The sequence below is a fragment of the Montipora capricornis genome, chromosome 7 (assembly GCF_036669925.1).
Source record: "Montipora capricornis isolate CH-2021 chromosome 7, ASM3666992v2, whole genome shotgun sequence".
NCBI classification, from domain to species: domain Eukaryota; kingdom Metazoa; phylum Cnidaria; class Anthozoa; order Scleractinia; family Acroporidae; genus Montipora; species Montipora capricornis.
In genome coordinates, this window is record NC_090889.1 from 18,021,285 (window position 1) to 18,038,459 (window position 17,175).

The window sequence follows — 17,175 nt, forward strand, 5'->3', positions numbered from 1 at the left end:
AAGGTTTATGCATAAACTGAAAATGACTAAGTTGGAGTGGCTAAAATTACATTTACGCAAAAGTGACTAAGATGAAATCTATAACTGGCCATAAAATAGACTATAAAGGGGTAGGGATACTGAGAGGCCAGCACATACCCAGCGAAAATTGCCCCAAGTGTTGTAACACAGATAAATAATTATACAGATGTTCGTAGGCTCCTAATGCAAAAAATGTTAATTAAAACTTAAATAACATGAATGTGAGTTGAGGGAAATGGAATGTAAAAATTTGCAGGAGGTTTAATTGCATTCAAAAAGGACCTAAATATTTAAAATGGTACAGTGTGCAGTAAGCATATGACCGACAATGTACTCCTCAAGTGTAATGTATGTTACATGTAGTAGAGATCTTTGGAAAGTTTTAAAGTTAAAAAAGAACCCCCAATTACAGTGCGACGTGCCTTACCGTGGCCACCTAACAAAGTTTTTTAAAACTTTTACGCCAATCAGGGTGTGCGAAATTGATTGACAGTCACCCCTCCTTGCAAAGTCCGCACGGTTGTAAGTTGAACACCGTTGAATGGTTTGTTGAGTTGACGTACTGCATTTACGCGTAGTTGTCCAATGTAAAAGTTTGTTGGGTGGCCACGGTAAGGCGCGTTGCACTGTAAGCCTGTTAACACTAAATGCAAACACATCTGCAGACCCAAATACAAAGGCAAAGCTGAGTGAGAATGAAAGCAACACTTGCTTCATGAAGTTTGTTAGTGTGGATGAAGCACAAAGCACACAATGTCACAGTGCCAAGGTTGACCAGTGTTTCAAGGTAAACCGCTGGATATTGAAATCTATTCTTCTGCACATTTCCTTTGCACTAGGCCCCACAAAGCTGAAGCCATCTTGTTAACATTACTTTACTCGCTCTTTAATATATACACCTGTACGCGTGCACAGCACAGAGAGGGAGATTTCCCCATCTGGAATCAACTAAAAGTTGTTTGCTTTTAAATTTACATGTAGGAAAACTAAATTTCCCAGAGAAAGAGGGCAATCAAAACCAATTCAGTCAACTTAGGGCATTTTTAGGAAATTTTACTTTGAACAGCGATCACCTTCTTCCTTCTCATGACCTGGACATGGAAACAGCAATTTTACTCATGACAAATTACGCGCAGACTGCGTGTAATTTCAGGCGCGTGTAAAAGTTCGTGTAAAATTTTACACGCGCGTAACGCGCGCGTATTTTGCGCGTAAAGCCGCCATCTTGCACGCATTTTACGCGCGTGTAGATGCTGCTATTCCTGTGGCCAGTACTGTATATATATGTTTAAAAACGATGCTGTCACAAGTATGTACGGCTCTTGCCTTTATTGTGGCTTCGTCGCTCGCTTAGAAGGAATTCGTCGCCATGTCTCATTGAAGTCCCACTAATGAGATACATTTTTTAGTCCGTATACACGTAGGGACCGACGCACCACTTTACCATTTGTACAAATCGTATGGACCGTCCGTCAACCTCTCGTCTCCTTCAAGGGGAATACTAATGAGATGCATTTTTCAGTCCGTATACGAACCGACTCGACACTTGACGATTTGTACATTTGTACAAACCGTACAGACCGTTAATGTGTCATCGGCCATGACGAGAATATGGGTTTTGAGATTCTTTTGAGTCCCAATAATGAGATGCTTTATTCAGTTCGTATATGGACCGACTCGCTACTTTACAGCCGAATGGACCGTCAACCCGTTTATACATGTACGGTCCGTCAGAACAGAAGAGTTCCATGATCCGTTCAGTCCGTACGGATCGTTTGATGGACTGTATCAGTTTGTGTACATTGGACATGACTGGAAGTCTCTTGTGACACCCTGGTGTGACAGTGCTTGTGTTCATGGCTACTGTACTTCGCATTTCTACTTGAACAGGCATTCTAGCATTTATTTTCAAAAATGTTGTTGCAATTTCATGAATACTTACCTAGTTTGTCGACGACTTCAGGTGGAAACAGACGTGTTGCAAATGCTCTTCTTATAATGTTTGAGAATTCCTGATTGACGGTCAAAAAGATTAAAATTTAAAGATCAAAACATAACATAATGTAGAGTATTGGTCACACTTCTTATTAAAAATTGTTCCTCCGTTTTCTTGTTGCTCTCTGTCTTTCACAATAATACTACCAAATGAAATCCATTGATCACTACAATTCTCTAAAAACACATTAGGATAAGGAGATGCAACAGTGTCCACATGGTAGATCCCGAAAACAAAAAAATGACACAAGACATCCACCTGACTATAAAAACTGGATGGAGGGAAACTGCATGTAAAGGAAGCATACAGTATGGCAGTTTAGGCTGTCGAAGTACAGTGTTACAATGTTGGACCTATATTTATGCATTACACTGTATGTATCTCAAGAGCTACAAGTTCTAGGGTCCTCTGCACCATAGCATGTCAACTGGGCATTGGTGTAATAGTCCTTAAGCAGTAATTCAAACTCTCCTCACCTCTGCTGATTGTGCCTTATGTTAGTTCGTTTGCCTCTTAGGATAACATTTATTTTCTGAGATTTAGCAATTATTGAATGAGGCTCAGTAGGATATGAAGAATTCTGCAGGTCGAGGAGGGTGTTATCCACTAAGGCTGAAGGCCGAGGTGGATAACATCCTCACTGTCAGAGATCTGCAGAATTCTTCATATTCTACGAAAGCCAAATTCAATAATTGCTTTATTATTCATTCAAAATATTTTCTTCGCTCAAACTTCTAAACCTACTCGCAGCCATTTTTCTGCTCAACAAAAATAACACAATCTCGTCCCCAGCTTTTTTCGGTCAACGGTCCAATAATTTGCAGCGGGCTGGACTTTTGACGTCATTTTGACGTCATCGGTTCAATAATCTGCAGCGGGCTGCACTTTTGACGTCATTGATCCAATATGACGAAGTTTCTTTCAAAATTTGGTGAACAGCAGCTGGTTATGGTGAATTATGCATGTGGTTTTAACCAATCAGAAACGGGGAAATATTTTGAATGAATAATAATGATAATTATTATTATTTGTAACTACTTAATTCTACACAAGGAACTTATGTAACTCTACTAAATGAAAATAGGATACATTTTTTTAGAACCTACACGTACATGTATTCAGAATAATTTTTTTTCAGGTAATGACCAAATTCAAGAAAATACATAAATAGTAATATTTTACAAGACTAGTATATTGTAAGCTCTTCCAAGTTATTCTGATTTTGAAAAAAAATAATTTAGAATGAGCCCTTAAAAAAATCCCCCTTGTTGCTGACATGTCCGTTTGTAATGCTGTACCTTATCAAGTCCTCCAATCCCTAATTTTGTAAAGTCCCAGGACTGAGTGGCAGCTTTTCTACAACAAACACAACAAGGAAAATTCATGGTGTTAAACCACTGGAGATTGGTCTAAAGGCAAAAGGTTTTCCTCCCTCGATGATTATGATAGGGTGGGATAAGTTTCATTTCTGGATGTCGAAACACATTCGAGTTAAGTTTTTACTATTATCAGGATACACAGTTTATTCAAGTTTTGACATACATGTAATATGCATGTATTTTTAAAATAGGCATGATATTCTTCTGATCCCAGAAGGGAAAGGAAAAATGCCAAACCAACTAATAAGAAACTAATGCACTTCAGAAAAAGACTCTTCCTAAACAGTTTGCAACAGTCACAAAAATGTGCAATCATGGGGAATTCCAGTCAAACAGACACCCCACAGTACAGTGGGCTGTCACTGTCATATTACGTTTTGTGTTTCCTTGACTCTATGATAGTGAATTGGTGGAATAACATACTGTAATATTGTTCCTTTTTCAAACGTACTTTGAAAAGCAACACTTATTTACGCCAAAAGTTATTGACATACATGTACATGTAAACCTCACCCTTTGGCAGTGCCTGTAAGATTTAATACTGAACCCTAGGAGAAAGAAAATAAATACATAATAATAAATTATTATTGTCAATTGAAAAAAAAAAAAAAAAACAGGATACTTCCCTTGGAGCGTACAATGGCACAAACTACTGTATTGTTTAAAGTGATGTTTTCTCTGGCATTGCCATTGTCTTGAAACTCTCTTAATATCTCACTTCTGCGTGCATATCTAACATACAGTATGTACAGTACATGCAAGTTAAATGCTGTTACAAGGGTTACAGCAGATGTTCAATAAAAATTACAAATCCAAGTTACTGTGTACAGTATCCAGGAGTCTGACTGATTGCCGCCTCTCTGGCAAGGGTATTCAGAAGCCCAGTGAAACATTTTGGCTCCTATCTTGCTAATCCTCAAATAGTTAAAATTGAAATCAACTCGAAAAGCTCATGCAAAGGTATGCAAGTGTATAAATACATGTACCTCTCCCCTTTCAAACAGGACTTGAGTGTTTCTTGTTATAACACCAATGGAAACCTACATGTACAGTAACAAGACGTTAAATCTATGGTACAGTCTCATTAAGGACAGCGGAATTACTAGGAATGCACTGAGGCTACAACGATCATAATTTATCGCTTTCAAAAGGCGAAGATTTTAAATGTAACTTGCTCAGAATACACCTGTCACTAACTACTGTTAAAAGTGCACAGAATAATAACTTTAAAAACAAGTTTATCAATAAGTCATGAGCATGACAGCCTATCAAAACACCAAAAAAACACCATATGCATGAGCTTTAAATGTTCATTACAATTCACTATAAAAGTATAGCAATGAGGTCGGGCTTGTTTTCATTGTACTGCATGCTATATTACAGTTTCTTCCTCTTCTTGCCAGTCTCCTATTAAGGACGGCACCTACTATTGTTATTGTGCATACGTTCTGCGCATCTCAAGATACTCGGATTTCCTATGGGTTGTGCTTATTAATACAAGGATATTTTTGCGCGGTTTAAAACTATCCGGAGAAAGTAGATCACAGTAAGTACTCTTAGAAACCAAAGAGAAAATTGGGGTAACCATGCATTTTTGAGAAATAATTAAGCTACAATTTGAGAAAGAACGCCACACATTGCTTTGTATTTTAAAGCTATTTACAAATATTATTCATCAATTATCTTTGAAAAATGCGTCAGGTTACCCCCAATTTTCTTTTTGGGTTTCAATAACACTTGTGAAGATCTACATTTTCTGCATAATCATAAACCGGGGTAAAAATACCTTTGAATTGGTAGGCACCGTCCTTAAAAATACTCTAACCAACACCACTCACAAAGCTTTATGACTGTACTGCATGTTTTAATTATTAATACATGCATTACCAATACAACTGTTTTTGTGAATTCCCTGCCAGCCAACTCCATCACCAGACAATAGACAGCAAAATTGCAGTCTACATGTAGAAACTATATTAACATTTTGTGGCTCAAGTACTCATTCTGATGAGGAAATGTTACTAATAGGCCATTTCCGAGTTCATGTCTCCCTCATCTTCAAAGCAAGTATATAAGTGCGAAGTTTTTCTTATGAAAATTAGTTTTCATTCATGTGTAAAACAGAACTAATTACCATCACAAAAACTTCACACTTAAACTCACTTTGAAGATGAGGGAGACACGAACTCGGAAATGGCCTATTAACTTAACTGTAGCTATAGTCAATAGTTAATACTGTACCTACATTTGTTCCTTGAGAAGGCTTGGCATTTGCACCAGCAAGAAGACTGACATCAATAACTGCACATTTGAACCAATAATAAGTTATTATTTGTTATAATTATTCTAAAATTTTACAATAATTATTATAATTATAATCATTGTAACATAATTATAATCATTGGTTCATATTCTCCTGGCAGTACATTACTTTAATGTCTGCACTGGCAATGGGTGTGCACCAGAACAGTACAGTCTTCCTTATTTTTTTTTCCAAAATCACTTTCCCTTGTTAAAAACTGAGTACTCACCTTCCATACTCTTTACACCCAATATAAGATATTTCTTGTCTTGAAAAGAAAACACAACCTGCATGCCAATAAGTAGATTAGCCATCATTCAAAAAAAGACTAGTATTTAAGGGTTTTCAGTAAGAGCCCGTGGCCGGCGAAATTTGCCAGCTATTGCATGTGAACTAGCCGGCAAAGTTTTGTTCAAGAAAAACAAAGGAAACGCTTGAATTCTGACTAATGTCGGCGGCCATTTCTGTTACCCTGTCCCCGTCAAAGGCAGCAATCGCATTTTTGAGGCAGCCGGTCAGCAATCCAGCACGTGACGTAAGCTGCCTGATTTTCTAACTACTTTTGAAGCATGACAAGACGACATTTCGGTCATGACAAATGTCAAAATGCACTTCACGTGGCTGTATAGAATGCAAAGGAGAGTTAAAGGGGCTATGTCACACTATTTTAGTGTCTGTTCAGAACCCAAAATATGTCTTGCTGTCAGCTGAATTTCCAAAAGAACTTAGAGTACTTAAGAGTATTCTCTCTGAATTAAAAATGCCAAAATTTAATGATATTATTGTTATGTTCAAATACCCTCATTTGTGCTCCAGAATGCAGGAAATGCATTCAATTTTTTTCCGAGGGAGGATGCCCCCCGAGCACCCTAAAGGCTAGTGCCCTCCATTGTCCATTCTCTGCCTACACCTCAGGTTTTGCTGCCTACTCAAATTTTTATTAAAAACCCTGGTATTTTATGCTATGTACTGTAATAATATTTTTATATTCAATGCTCAAAGATGAATTAAAGTAAGATTCAGTTTGCAAAAAAAAAAAATTACAATAATTGATTAACAAACAGCTTCACTTACTGAGAGTGTCAATAAAGATGTAATTGAAACATTTGCCCCTCTCTCCTTTTACCCCTCTCCACTGGTTTTGAAAACAAATTACAAAATGGAGAAGTGATCCACGCACAGGTCGCAGATACAATTATTGCATTGTACATGTATCTGTAAGATGACTGCCCCTACATGTATTTTGAGGTGTCCGCGGCTCAGGAGCCTTTTAAAGGGGGTAACCTCTGAAGAGGCCCCCTTTCATGAGTCTTAATATTGTCTGGCGCAAGCCAGTGTAAAATCTTTAAGTGTCACTGTTAGGAGGGAAAGCATTAAAACATTGTTGTCAGAAAACCTCTGCAGAAGTCCTTGAGGACAGTCAGTGAATGTACAATTTGTTTTTTTGCAAAATATACCAAAATGCTGAGTAAAAATCATTTTTTCCTGGAGCTCTACAGCCTTGTTTTCACTAGAGATGTAAGCGCAAGCATACAGTGTAAGAAGCTTATGCTAATGAACACAAATGTCAACATACATGTATAAAGCACAGAAATCAACCACAACATCAGCCATTTTGTTCAAATGTTCAGACACTGGGAATCTGGAACGAGTGCTTTTAGTTGGCCAGATGTAGCAAATTTCCTTGTGCTTAGATGCTGTGTTTAGTTTTCACACAACACAAGTGAACGCAAGCATAAACGCAAGCACAAGGATTCGGACAAACTTTGATCCTTGTGCCTGTGCTTGCCTCACTTAGTGAAAACCAGGCTTACCGCTCTAAAATGCAAATTGGTTTGGAAACAGAAGTTAGCTTAAATACAGCCCATCAAGATGCATATGACTTGTACACAACATACATGTGAAGTACATGTAGGAAATGCAAAAATGAGCTGCCGCTACCGGTACCTGTTGTCCTACAGAGAAAGCTTGGTCCAGAAATTGGTGAGTGAACTCTTCTGCCATCTTGTTTGTGTCATAGGCATCATTGTTTCCCCTAACCATGAAAAATAATCGGTCACTAAATTAATGGGAGGATAATTACAATTAATTCCAGAAGCACGCCTTGAATATGAGACGATAGATACATGTAACCAACAAGGCGCATAGTGCAGAGTTGGCTATAATCATCTCATACTCAACAAGCACAATAGGAATAGTTATTGCTTTATTAAAAACGGACACAAATTGTAGATAAATATTTCCTATTGTCTTGTGTTGCAACAAAAAAACTGATGCATACAGTTACTGATACAGTACATGTATTTGTACAGCATAGTATAAAACCATCCAACACAAAGTGTCCCTTTAAGTCTAAGCATTTCCTACCTATTTCTAACAATAAGGTTAGGGTAAAGGCCTTACAAAACTGCAACCTCAATAATTGTTTCCATAGATAAGCCGCACCCCCAATTTTTGATTTGAAATTTTTGAGAAAAAAGGTGTGGCTTACACATGGACTTTTACAGTAGTACAAGGTGACTATATCGCAAGAGAGCTTTTTCCTTTTTTTCATGTTTCCTTGCAAGTATCCAACTGTGATGATTTTCCTGGCTGTCATGTTTATTATTTTCATAATAAAACTGTTTGCATGTAACAAAAATTGTAAAAAGCAACGAGCACATATGTTCCACTTCAATACATGTAAAAAAAATGTACAGTCAATATAATAAAATAAAATAGAGCATAATTTCCTACTGCCCTTCCCTACATGTCTTAGTTTACCCTCCAATTTGAATACAGTCCTTAGAGATCAACAACAAAAAGACACCTGTAGATTTTAATCAATCCTGATGCTAACTTTACCTTGCTTTTTGAAGAAAGTCTGCTTCGACAGTAATATTTGACAAGAATGACCCTTCGCCAAATCTGTAAGGTACAACTTAAAAGACAACATCACATGTTTTGTCTGATGTCCTTCAATCAAAGAACTTCTTTTAAACCAACCAAACCTGTGTTGTCTCCTTACATGTAGATGAGAAACTTGGTTCCACACCATCATTATTTTTTTAGACTCCCAAGTCACTCCATGAAGTTAACTTAATAATTATAATAGTATTGGTCTCGTCAAATGGGACACACATCTTATCAAGGGGGAATACTTTGACAAGAAGTTGCAAAAATTGCCAAAATCATCAATTACATGTATGCAACTTGACAAAAAACACAAATTGTTGTACGTACTTGCCAAAATTACCAAAACTGTTGTACACAAAAACATACATTCATGAAACATCAAAATGTTGCCGTGAAATTTTGCCATTCTCCCTTTTTTTTTTTTCCATGTGTATTACTTTCTGGACAGACAGATGCAACAGAAAAAATATGCAAAAGAAAGAGAAAACATTATAAATATTATAACTTACCATCAACCGAACTATTAAGTTGAACACCTGCCCACTTCCTCTAAAACAGATAATATATGTGTGAATCATCTTTTTGTAACACACATACAGTAAATGTAAGGTGCAAATTAATGCGCTTAGGAATCTTTTCAAATGCAAGTTAGGATTTCAGGTACACACATGTACATTTGTATAATTAGGTTTGCCAAGGAATACTCACCTGGACAAGGCTAAATCCAACAGATCCTGCAGGAACATCTTCAGAAACCTTTATGGTAAATACATATCCTTGGGGAGCATTAGTTCGTACTTCAACATGTCTGAAAACAAGAGAGCAGTAATCACTGGGGTGAAGTTGATTATTGACAACAAAGTACTGAACATATAAATTTCCATCCAAACAATAAAACCTTGCATCGTTAAGGATAAGAATTAATATTATGACCTCATCTGTCTACAAAATAGTGAACTCTTGGAGTAAAACGAAAATGTGCACTGATAAGTACAGTTTTGCTGTTACTTACAATGTACAGTACATGTACATTGTCATTCACAAGCTGTTCTAAAAACAATATTGTACCATAAATTTGCAATATTAGGGTGTACTAGAGTTATTTCCATTCCCAGAAAATTTAGATGTATTCAAACAACCAGTTCTACCCATTAAAAAACTGTCATGCCTTCATATACTGTACACATGTACCTTGGGTAATCAATTGTAACACCAACATTAAATGCAACTACAGGCTGTAATTGTTATAATTATTTTACCTAGAAATTACTACAAGGGCATTGTACATGTCCAGCTTTATATTGTGTTGATCTTTTATTTTTATCGGTTCACTAAGTATAGACATTGGGTGCCTGAGATAAAAATTCCAGGTCAGCTCCTAAATGGAGACAGCTGCTCCCATGACTGGGCAATCCCAGCAACCCAGCCATGGATGAGCCCTCAAACAAAATGGGAGGCACATGAGGCACTCATTACACTGGAAAAAAAAAAAGGGAGTCGGAAAGGGAAAACAACCAATAAAAACATTTTTGCTGCGACACAATCACGATTAAACCGTACAGTAACAAGCCCAGGAAAGAAAAGCATGCATATGTGCACCAACAAAACATCCACTGACCACAACTGGCACATAAGTGCTTCAGTTGTTGACTCTTTTAACTTACATTTAACTGCAGCATTATACAGTCATGCAAATTGCATGTATGTGTTAACTTAAAGGTTGTTGCATGTATGCCATTGTATAGTATATACAGGCAAAATCCATTCTCAGGTTGAATCGGCTGCCATTTTAACCTACAGTAGGTTAAATTGGTGATCCTCATTTTACCAAGGTTGAATATGTATTCAGATACATTTACTTAGGAGTCTAAATTGAAGGGTTGTGTCATACCTCATTGAACAGGCCTCAGGATTGGCCAAATGTAAAGAACAATAAAACAAACAAAGATAACAATGGATTTACATGTGTAGCACAGAACACAATAGGAAGTACGACTCTATACAGACAATGAAATAATGATCATGGCTTCCGATAGGATGCGGAAAAAAATTAAAGATTACGTGGAAATTTTTGGCCATATTATGCGGAAACATGCGTTGATTATGCAGAAATTACACCGGATTATGCGGAAATTTAAACAAGTTATAAAACTAATAATTAGGCCAGTCCAATGTATTTACATGCTTACGGTAAATCCATAATCGAAATTGCAACCAATACAATCGCATTTGTGACTGAATTTTTGCCCTTAGGAGTCACCAATTTGCGACCAGCTTTCAACATTGAAATAAAAGGGTTAGCAGTTGGGATTTTGCCGCAACTTTTGGTAAAATAAATAAAGCGATAAAAAATTATTTTGTTTCTCGTCATGAATTTTGCTTCAATTTGGAGATAATGGAGCAAAATTGTAATACTTTTGGAGCGCGATCCATTCCCTCGATCATTGACTTATTTTCTTATCAGTCACGTCATTTGCTGAAGTGTAACTGTTTCTCGTCCAATGGAAAGCATTGTAGGAACAAAAACTAGGGTCCAGGCTCATTGGCGAAAAAATGTGCGGAAACTGCTTACGATCTTTCTTACGAAGTTTCATCTTGGGAACGAAATGGTGTGTTTTCTTCAATGTTCAGGAAAATAAGTCAAGGCTGTTGCCTAACAGGAGCCCGGTAGCCTGGGGCTCCCAAAGAATAGCTCTGGGCTCCTTAATTTTTCACAGCAACACCTTTCACTTCATATGTTGGGCTCCTAAGTTCTCAGCGTTTAGCTCTGAGGGCCCCTTTAAAATTTTCTTAGGCAGCAGCCTTGTAAGTGTTTCAAAACAGTCAATTTCTTCGGCTTTTATGTTTTTGAGGATGTTAAGAAGCTGCTTTATCACTAATATCAGGTTTTTCTTCTGTTTTTTGCGGAAAATATAGGAATTATGCGGAAAATATCGGAATTATGCGGAAGATGCGGATTTCAGTGAATTATGCGGATCCGCATCGCCGCATCCTGTCAGATGCCATGTAATGATGGTGTTCAACAAGAGCTACGACCCTACCCAAATTAAAGGGACAATCACGCAAAATGATGTAATTTCATGACACCCAAAATGCCCAAAAAGTAGAATGAAGCATTGCAATAACCACATAAAACCGTTGAACAACATAAAAGAAAATACAGCAAAAGGAAAAAGAAGTATGGATGACATAAAAGCGTTGTTTTAAGTACTGTTGTGTGCGTCTTCTCTTTGCCTGTATTCACCATCTTGAAGAATGCTGGGTATTGCGAGACACTGGGAAACAATCTTGTTTCCAGTTCCCTTTGATGCTCAGGGCATGAACTTACTGCCTCAATATCTAGAACCTTCTACCAGATGAATTTATTATTAGCTACAACCATGAATACAAAAACTGATAACATAATACAAAACATTAAGATGTTTTCAGATGTGTAAGACACAGCTTCAGGGAAGGTATCGCTGTTTTCAGTCTTTTTGGGGGAGGTTTCAACCTAGATTTATAAAATGAGGGTCACCATTTTAACCTACAGTAGGCAAAAACGGATTCAACCTAAGACCGCATTTGACCGACAACATATACATGTACAGTATGTACAATACACCTTGCATTTGTCCAGGGGTTTCATTAAGTTTTAAAGTAGACGACACCTTGTGATAGAGTAAGCACACACTCCTATATACAGTCTGGCTTTTGATCTTGAGGGTCCTTCTTTCAGCAAAGGCAGGTAATGTACTCAGTGTAGATGAGTGCTAGTACCTGGTTCTCAGCTTCTAATAAAACCACTGCTTGTCTCATGGAGGAAATGTAAACTGTGGCATGTACAGTACAGAGTTTCTATACATAGGTCTTATTTTTTATCTCGTCGAGAATGATGACAGTAGCATTGCGGAGCTTCAAGATTTCAAAATTTTCTGGCAGAGAATTTCCCCAGAACCCCCTACAAGTTAGCGTCTCCGGCTCTTGCTTGTTAACCCAGCAAACACCCCCCCCACCCCCAATGCTAAATACGCTCTGCCGTCCTGGGAACAAGATTAAGTTAACACATCGAGAGCGAAGTGAGCGCTTCCGGTGACGCCATTAATTTTAAAACTGAACATTAACGACCATGATATCATTACAAGCATACACATTGGATTCCATTTCTCCAATATTGCTCAAGTGGCATGTTTCGCAGGTGACTTCAATTAAACTCTTTTTTTGTTTTGTTTTTTGTTTGTTTTTTTTCTAAGATTTCGACGCGACTATTTCGGATCCTTTTCTCATCGAAGGAAAACTAGAGTTCAGCCGAGTTCTTCAGTAATAACTGCTCTGAAAGATTCTGTTTTCAAGCCTAAAGATAAGTTTAAACTGAGCTGCTAATCATTAAGCTTAAATTACACGTCACAAAGAAGAAAGGCTAATTACTGTAGGGTCACTTACTTCACTCTTTCTGGATTAAAATCATTTTCGTTGACGACAAGACAGTTTGCCAAGGACAGCTTATCCGACGGGCACTTAGACACTTTCACCTGAACCATCGCTTGCGATTTTCTTGATTTCCAAGGAATTTTAAGTACTCTCTTGCAAAACCAGTTATATATTACGATAAAGCCACGCGGCCATCTTTTTTCCCTTGCTATTGTCAGGGCCTTCAGTCGTCCATATCAGCGGTCGTTTAAATGCGGTATGTATTGAGTAACATTGGATCACTTCTTTCCATCACTCAACTGCCATTTCCCTTATTATTACCTCATTGATGAGGAAGTCTCAATGAGGTATAGTGAGGGGGACTTCAGGTGCTCACTCGATCACTCGTTCACTCGATCAATGGGCTGTTTAATTTCCGCTTTCGTTCGGACGGCCGAATTGGTGTACGAACGTTCTGGAACGGAAGCCCTAAGCGCAAGTGTCCCAAGTGCGAATCCTACCCTATGCTCTTATTTCATTATTTTTAGGGGACGTTCTGAATTTTCCATCGAATCATGAAATTAAAGTCTTAAAAGTCGTAGAAGAACAGTGTTCCAAGTATCTTTTGAATTCACGATAAACTTGTGTCACAGGTATTTAGTAGTCGGATATGCTCGGTCTTGATATGGAAAATGTTCGTCTGAAGTCACATGACAAAGCACACCGAAGATCAGCCATTTTTATTCAGCGACGGCAGGACAGGAGTTTACGACTTTCAGGTAAGAAGTTGATGTTTTCTGTCGTTCTTTCTGACAAAATAATTAATAGGAAACACTCATACACAACAAACCACTGTCGAATCATTCGTGCAACGAATTTTAATTCGCTGTGGATTCGACTTCCCAAGACAAACTCACATTCCAAGTTATTCCAAGGTTCCAAGTCAATCAAAGTTGAATCTGTTGAATATAAAGCTTTGCAGAACTGAAAGTGAATTTAATTGGAATTGAAGTGAACTGCAGTGAATTTGAGTTTCGTTGAGCTGGATTTGCTGTAGCGAGAAACTGAAGAGTAGTGATAGCGTTGGTGGGTTTCTCAAAATGGGAAATAGTTTAGCACAATATAGAGTTGCTATTGGAATGCATAAAATTTAGGCTTGATTCTAGAATACCCCCTCGCTTACATTGAACAGTTGTGCCTAGTTTACTTGTGCCACCGCAGTCCCGCAGTGGAGCGTAATTTACATACAGTATATGTACTCCACACTCGGCACTGCCACCACGGTCCCGCAGTGGTTAAATCTTTCACTGTTGTTATGGCAATTTTCAAAAGCTGGAACCAGGGCAAAAAAAATTACATCGCCTGAAACTGTGTCGATGTCTTTTTTATGTATTCTAGCGTCGATTGTCCCTCGAAAAGTTGAAATTATGCGGCTTTGTTTAATTATTGTCTCTTCCCAAAGAAAAAATATCACAATTAAGCAATCCATCAATAGACCTTTTCGGCTTGTACATTTTGTTTTCCCAATACAGATCAAGTTATAATACTCAGGAGGTTTGGTCTTTTGTTTTGTTAATTAAAATGAGGGCATGCAAGCATAAATATGCCTGCATGCACTCTTTTTAATGAACAAAACAAAGGACCAAGCCTCCTGAGTATTATCACATGATCTGTATTGGAAAACAAAATGTACAAGCCGAAAAGGTCTATTAATAAATCAATCGCCTTCTATGGCTTGATGTATAATTTACACTTCTGCGTTTCCATTCACAGTCGCTCCCCCTTCTTTGTTTATTCCCTTGCAATACAAATTCAATCAAGTGTTACTTCAATTACTCGAACCAACTTGTTGTAAATCACTTTCATCGGACACTGTTCATTATTTCAACCGAAAAAAAGTTCAACAGAACGCATGCTTTCTCCTTTTAGATGAGTTACGCACACCAAAAACAATAAACAAGTAACGTTGTTCTAGCAGGACTTGGCTAGGAGGTGACACTTTTTATAGAATCAACGTTCGACGATATCTATCTCAATGACATCTACTTCATGAATTAAAGCGGGTCCAGTTAGGACGAAAAAAACCAATATTCTTACGGCATTGTCTTTAAAGTCGTTTTGCTAATACGTTGCTATCGAAATGCTTCACTATAATGAAGAGGCTTACATCTACTTTATCGTAGGAATCTTCAAGCATAATTACATGCTTAACCAATCATAATTACATGCGTAACAATCCAAACATGCAGGCCAGCATTTTTTCATACGAAATAAAAGTGAATGACCTGAATTTCTCTCCTTAGCTACCAGTTGTCAAACATTTTGTTTACACGATCTCCACACTGACTGGCCGACAATTGTCACTCTTTTAAAATCTTAGCTTTTCTTTTACGGTTCCGTTAACTACACGTTCTACTGAGAGCGTGTGAACAATATAGCACTCGTTTACTGATTAAGCCTAATAAGCGCCCGTTTCAGTGATAAGGCCTAAGCACTCTTTTCAAATCTTAGCTTTTATTTTGGGGTTCGGTGAACTACACGTTCTACCGAGATCGGGTGAAGAATATAGCACTCGTTTACTGATTAAGCCTAAGCGCCCGTTTCAGTGATTAGGCCTATAAGCACTTTTTTCAAATCTTTCCTTTTATTTTACGGTTCGGTTAACTACACGTTCTACCGAGAGCGTGTGAACAATATAGCACTCGTTTACTGATTAAGCCTAAGCGCCCGTTTCAGTGATTAGGCCTAAGCACTCTTTTAAAATCTTAGCTTTTTTTTGGGTTCGGTTAACTACACGTTCTACCGAGAGCGTGTGAAGAATATAGCACTCGTCTACTGATTAAGCCTAAGCGCTCGTCTCAGTCATAAGGCCTAAGCACTCTTTTGAAATCTTCATTTCCCTTTCATTTTCTCACTTGCATTCATTGCCCACTATGGGACTGCGGACCGCAGTAGCACTTTCAACAAAAACTTACTAACCCACTACGGGAGTGCGGACCGCGGTAGCACTTCCAAAAACACTTATTCGCCCACTGCGGGACCTCGGACCGCGGTAGCGCTTCCACAAACACTTAGTGGCCCACTGCGGGACCTCGGACCGCGGTAGCATTTTCAACAACGAAAGCGAAACCAGTCATTCAGTGCCAGCCTGCGGACCACGGACCACGGCATCTTAGCACTAACGCTCCTAAGTGAGGGGGTATTCTGAAATCGCTCCAAAATTTATTTAACTTCTAGAGAATATCGAGATTGCTTGAGAGGAAAATTTTGGTGTTCATTGCTGCTTTTGTTTCATCTTGAAGCAATATATTTGCCTGTCTTAAAATTAGTTGTCAGCCGTTTCAAGATGATGCAGTGGAATCGCCTATGGCTTACGCAGATTTATCTTTATCGATTTTATATTCCTGAACTATTACGACTTGGTAATGATATCGAAACTAATCCAGGACCACCATGCTTTCACGGGACGAAAAATTGGATTTGCTGCACATTTGATCTTTGGCAAAGCTTAAGTCAAATCTGGAATCGCTTTTGACTTTACCTTTGACGCACGTCAAACGTACGGTCAAATCCATTACCAATTTGCTTATGCCTTTGACCATGGTAAAGGTCAAGTCAAATTCGTAACAACTTTGACTTCACATTTGACGCGCGTTAAATGTGAAGTCAAATCTGAAGAGGCTTTGTGCGTTCCTTTGTTACTTGACAAAGGCGAAGACAAATACGATAGCATCTTTGACTTCAAGTTTGACTATCGTCAAATGTGAAGTCAAATCTTAACAGGCTTTCCTACTTTGTTGATACTTGCATTGGGAAAGGAAAGACACAAAACCAAGCCAACGCTTTTGGGAGATTTAACGATTCGGCAAATACGGAACACTGACCGTCGTAGAGTGTAAGTTCGCTTTCCTCCTTTACCCCCTCGGTGACATTTCCCCCATATCCCCTATCACGAACACGTACACATTCAATCTATTGCTTGAAAAACGTCTACCAGTTGCAAAACGTAGCCTGAGTTCACATTCTTGTCGATTTTCGCTTTTCCAAAATTCAATGAGCACTAGTGCCAAAATTCCGTCGACCTCAGCAAAGGAATGCTCCCCCCAACCCTACCTCTCTACAAGGTCCGAAGGAAAGACACTGGGGAGAGGGTTGATTCAAGAACTCCTTTTATGGGATATACAAAAGAGCGG

The 17,175-nt window shown here is 38.2% G+C and overlaps 2 protein-coding genes across 4 annotated transcripts in view; one reads left to right on the forward strand and one right to left on the reverse strand.

Annotated features, from left to right (window-relative positions):
* LOC138056350 (vesicle-fusing ATPase-like) overlaps positions 1–13,320 on the reverse strand; it is a 63,199-nt gene extending 49,879 nt beyond the window's left edge. The window contains exons 1-11 of the mRNA XM_068902129.1: positions 13,016–13,320; positions 9,302–9,401; positions 9,103–9,142; positions 8,543–8,618; positions 7,646–7,733; positions 5,928–5,985; positions 5,642–5,697; positions 4,383–4,436; positions 3,910–3,944; positions 3,316–3,373; positions 1,964–2,033 (exon numbers count right to left, since the gene is read on the reverse strand). Coding sequence (XP_068758230.1) covers positions 1,964–2,033; positions 3,316–3,373; positions 3,910–3,944; positions 4,383–4,436; positions 5,642–5,697; positions 5,928–5,985; positions 7,646–7,733; positions 8,543–8,618; positions 9,103–9,142; positions 9,302–9,401; positions 13,016–13,113 — 733 coding nt within the window. The 5' untranslated portion in view covers positions 13,114–13,320. The remainder of the gene's footprint in view (positions 1–1,963; positions 2,034–3,315; positions 3,374–3,909; positions 3,945–4,382; positions 4,437–5,641; positions 5,698–5,927; positions 5,986–7,645; positions 7,734–8,542; positions 8,619–9,102; positions 9,143–9,301; positions 9,402–13,015) is intronic.
* Positions 13,321–13,645: 325 nt separating this feature from the next.
* The window catches only part of LOC138056351 (uncharacterized), a 53,401-nt gene continuing 49,871 nt past the window's right edge, over positions 13,646–17,175 (forward strand). For 2 of the 3 annotated variants that reach the window (XM_068902130.1, XM_068902134.1), the window contains exon 1: positions 13,702–13,761. The gene's annotated coding sequence lies outside the window, so the exon portion shown is untranslated. Of the gene's footprint in view, positions 13,762–17,175 lie in introns of all 3 variants that reach the window. The other variant, XM_068902131.1, reaches the window with a different exon arrangement.